The 5,000-nt window shown below is 36.4% G+C and overlaps 1 protein-coding gene across 1 annotated transcript in view; it reads left to right on the forward strand.

Moving 5' to 3' along the window:
- The first annotated feature begins 1,686 nt into the window (after nucleotides 1-1,686).
- LOC125026239 (glycerol-3-phosphate phosphatase-like) overlaps nucleotides 1,687-5,000 on the forward strand; it is a 9,791-nt gene continuing 6,477 nt past the window's right edge. Inside the window, exons 1-3 of the mRNA XM_047614544.1 lie at nucleotides 1,687-1,812; nucleotides 3,577-3,676; nucleotides 4,983-5,000. The exon at nucleotides 4,983-5,000 is cut by the window's right edge and continues 143 nt beyond it. Of these exons, the coding sequence (XP_047470500.1) occupies nucleotides 3,592-3,676; nucleotides 4,983-5,000 (103 nt within the window). The 5' untranslated portion in view covers nucleotides 1,687-1,812; nucleotides 3,577-3,591. The remainder of the gene's footprint in view (nucleotides 1,813-3,576; nucleotides 3,677-4,982) is intronic.

The raw sequence follows: 5,000 nt of genomic DNA on the forward strand, positions 1-5,000 counted from the left end.
TACGCTTACGGTTTATTGTTATTATATTTTCTAATGACTTTTGTCATGTGTCATTAAAGTCAAAACAAGAAAATAAGATACCCTTAATATATTCAAGTCTAATATTTTGTGTTCCTACCCCTGCTGTCGAAACAGTTCCAGCGTCGATACACAGACGCCACTAAACTCGGCTGTCAACGCGCACCTTCCTCACAGCATAGACGTTCATATGCTTGCAGGGCATTATTCACGACTGCGACACGATTACGAGTGTGGTCTTCATACATGTATTTTGACATGGCTGCCCACACTTTTTCAGTTGGGTTGAAATCCGGAGTTCTGGGTGGCTATAAAAAGAAGGGCGTGTCGGGATGATCACGAACCATATGGATGGGGCTGTTGTCCTGGATAAGATAGAAATGATCCCTTTCAGGAAACACCATTGCCCTATCTGATGGACGGAAAACCTCCTCAAGGATTTCTACAGATCTGCTGACGGATGTCGGCCCTGTCAGCCAGGGCCGACATCCGTCACTTCCCCGACGCCATTTGCGTGCATCCAACTACAAAACCCTGCGGTGATTCGGCCACTCTTCCTGCTCTCTATCACATTCTCTGGTTCAAATCTGTTAAATGATAACACATGAGTTTCCTCGTCGCAAATTATTTTTGTATCCTAAAAAGCCTGTGGCTTGTCTGCATATTGCAAAGCATATTCCATCGTTTCCGAGAATAAGACCATGTCACAAAGAATTCATAAAGATTCCGGAACAACTATTGGATACATTATGAATCAGAATGAGACCAATTCGACCCCCAAAATACCAGCCCTTCCGTAACATAAGGTTTTGGTCGTTATTGAATGTTTCGACACCCCTCCTAACGATAGTTTTCTGTGTAGCTGTACACAGAGGTTATCATTATATTCACTCCGTTTGTTTCTACCTCATTTGCCTTTAGTTATACTATGGGATCTTGGTGAATCTCTATCTACTTTAAGATAATTAATTTCTTTGTCAGTATTGCTACCCCCCCCCCCCCCCCCATCCATTTCCATTTGCCCGATCTTTTCTCCAAAAATTGTAGTCTCTGAGTCCTAATGTTACATCGTCTACCGAGGGATCCTGTTTGGATTCAGTGATGCATATTAAATCTGGTTTATTACTTTCAATAATTGCATTTAGTTCTTGTAACTTCGAACATAAATCATCTATATTTGCATAAAATAGTTCTACATAATCTTTCGATATTCCTTTTGCCTGCAAAGCTAATGCTTGTCTGTCTCCACATTTTGGTTCCGAAAGTAAACTTGATTTGCTTGGAGGCCTCTCATCCTCCAAATGAAGTTTTTTTACTCCAGTCTTTTGTTCGATTTTGTTTTTACCTCTTCCAATGTTTTTCTGCAGTATTTCTGTCTGTGCGTGTGTGTGTGTGTGTGTGTGTGTGTGTGTGTGTGTGTGTGTGTGTGTGTGTGTGTGTGTGTGTGTGTGTGTGTGTGTGTGTGTGTGTGTGTCTATATAATAGGAGATATATAATAATGCACATACACACACACACACACACACACACACACACACACACACACACACACACACACACACATATATATATATATATATATATATATATATATATATATATATATATATATATATATATAAACACACACCGTAGAAAGTGCACACACATGCAAGTATTCTTTTAAGGCATCGTTCGTGCACCGTTCTTGAATGACATGCAATATCCGGATTCAAGTTCAAAAACGTAAACAACCTCGGCTGAAGGCGACCTGTCAACATCGCCAACGCAGAATATTCTGTGAATTACATTGAGGTAAATAGATGGATTTATTACTGGCTTATGTGATGATAGTGTAAGAAATATGTGAGAATTAGTTATAATAAAATCTTAATCGAATACGTCACTTATCTTGTTTAGTTGTGGTATTCTATTCGCTTCTAAATAAGATTAACAGTGACGGGTAATTCAATAGAACAGAAAATTTTACTCGGGGGTTGAAGGGTAATAGTTACGACAAGGTAGTTTGTGTATGTTATATTTAGAATATGAAGTAATATGTACCAAATAAAAAAATAGAAATCTATCTATCTGTCGATCGGTTGATCTATCTGCCCATCTGTATCGGTTGATCTATCTGCCCATCTCTATCTATCTATCTATCTATCTATCTATCTATCTATCTATCTATCTATCTATCTATCTATCTATCTATCTATCTATCTATCTATCTATCTATCTATCTATTTATTTGTGTTACCAAAAACGATGATAGTGGTATCAATGGATTTCTCTAACAGTCCATTACCCTTTATGTGTAGGACATTTGCCATGGAACCCCACCCCCCCTCAAACCCCCACACTTTGGCCCCAATAGCCTTGGAGGGCATGAAGGGTACCAGCAAAATTATGGGATAAAATATTAATAATATGGCCACAAGAAATGTATCACTGTAATAATAATGATATACACACAGGAAGTCAATATGTTGTCAGATATAATAACTTATTATTGATATTAAAAATCACTAGGGTGTGTGTTGGGGGGTGCCACCCTGGAAGACAAAAAATCCTCCAGTTATTCATGGCAGGATAGAGTATACAACCCATATGCAGGAGTGCCTTATGCTGAGTCCATCATACCCTCTATCCTGCCGTAGGCCTACGTACATGGTGGATTCTTTGTTGTCCAAGGCAGGGATTGGGGGCAGAAGATCCCCATAGGGTATGCAGGAGTTTCAGGGGCATGATTTCTATATACATGTGTATTAGAGAGTGGAAGGAATCTATCGATGCTACTGTTGGAGTGGTTGGTCATCTGAAGGTATTCTGAACATGTACCTAAAGCCATAATTATATCAATTTCATGTCTTCTTACTGTAATAGCATATGGATATAGTACAATATATGTTTTATATGTAAAGCCTTATGAATTTAGTAATCTGTTTGGGAAGCAGGAAGGGAAAACCCTCTAGTAGGGTAGCTGCTTCTCTTTTCTTCTGAAAAACTTCCTGCTGCTGATACTAATGATTATTGTTTTGATGGATTTAGAGTATCACCCCAATTATCCATGAAGGGAGTTAAACTGCTGTTCTATGACAGCTGGTGCTTACAATGGCATAGCATTAACTGATGGCTGTATCCTTCATGTCTTCAGTGGATAAGCAGCCAAACATCTTCCATATATATGTATTCTGGCAGGATTATGCTTGTATGACCATGAATTGGCAGTGTAGCTAGTCTACAGTCTGTCATATCAAAATATATATACACACATGGTGGGTATTTCTAGGTCTTTGCTACAATGCCAGCAGGTTCAGATTCTGTGGTGATTGCTTGACACCATTTTAATATAATTACTACAAATATTGTGACTAGAGGGCTTATGTGGAGTTAGTTTCAAATTTGTTTTTGTGTAGATGATGTACAGATTATAAGTAGAATTCCCACATTTTGATAAATGTAGACCTCATAAAATACCAGGTTCATGGAATTATAAGACAGGAATCAATACATTTCACAGTAGACATATTTCTGATACTTTATTGCTGACTGTAGCAATGCATTTCTTCCCCCCAGGTTGCATCTTTCACAATGGCACAGATGCCCAAACTCCTTAATGAAAACTGCATTGAAGGATTTCTCAGTAATTTTGACAATGTCTTAACTGACTGTGATGGTAAGTTTAACAATTACAGAGTTATATAAAAAGTCTAGTATAAATTGTAGATATTAGTGATCTGATGATTTTAGAGTACCGGTAATGTCTTATAAAAAAAATATGATTTGATGTTTTCAGTTGCAGAGGTCCATACTGGAAACTACTCAACAGTTGTACATCATTATAAAATTACTTTAAATGCATGACAGATTTTGTTAGAGGCATAATCCAGAGAAAGTTGGTATGTAATGTATGTACCTAATGTGAATTCTAAAACAATTGTCTTCCATTACATTATTGTTATAAATTCAGAAAAAGGAAGTTTTTAAGGTTACAAAATAGTTAACAGACAGATCAAGGAATCCACGGTGACTTTGGGGCTCCAGAAAAGGCCAAATTACCTCCAGCAAAGGCCAGCAAACCTCCACCATTATGCTTTGTTTGGAAAGAGCTTGGACTGGTTCAATATTTGATTTTAATTTGTGCACACAAAAGTCATTATCTATTAAGGTAATTCATATCAATAAATTTTTCAGTTGTGTTTTATTTTAAGAAATGGGTAACTTCTTAAAATTATCAATTTGTCAACATCTCTGAGATACAAGATTCCATATACTTTATTTCTGTCCAAAGCTGTAATTATACCTTCTTGTACACATAATATTTACTACAATTTATTTATAAGGAGACATCAATCCCTGATCAGCATTTTATTTATGTGAGATTTTGCATTAGTTTCTCCATAAGCTAAATTTAGGAAATCTGGTCTTTATATGGCTTTTCCCAAGAAATCTATTGCATGTATTCATTACCTGTAGAAATGTCCTATCCTTGTTATCTCTTTACCATTCTTTTTTAAAGTTTGCTGGACTATAATTCATTGGTGAAATTATAAGATGGGACAAGAGTGTAATATAGATATACTTGCAGTTAAGCTTTAGGTATTATAGTATTCTTGTACATTAAAGGGCATGGTCAAAAAGGCAGGGTCAGAGTTGTCACTTATTCAGCATTATACTAGGGTGACTGCCATCTTGTAATCCATTGGAAAAATCAAACTAACTTCTCATTTTTGTTATCACTACTGGGTTTCTGAATTTCATTATGAACTAGAATGTTAAATATTTGCCATTATCTAGTTAATTTTTGAAATCTCTCTGTTTATAAAAGCAAATGCAAATAGAAAGTAGATGGAATGAAGATGGTGGTTCACAGAATTTTGGGAAACAATCAGCAGTAATTTTTGTTTTATAATAATCCTCATATTTGTCCTGTTATGCCACATTTTACTTGAAATAAGATAGCCTGTTTCATTTTGTGCTAGGTGTACTCTGGAGAGGAG

This window comes from Penaeus chinensis, chromosome 1, assembly GCF_019202785.1.
Source record: "Penaeus chinensis breed Huanghai No. 1 chromosome 1, ASM1920278v2, whole genome shotgun sequence".
NCBI classification, from domain to species: domain Eukaryota; kingdom Metazoa; phylum Arthropoda; class Malacostraca; order Decapoda; family Penaeidae; genus Penaeus; species Penaeus chinensis.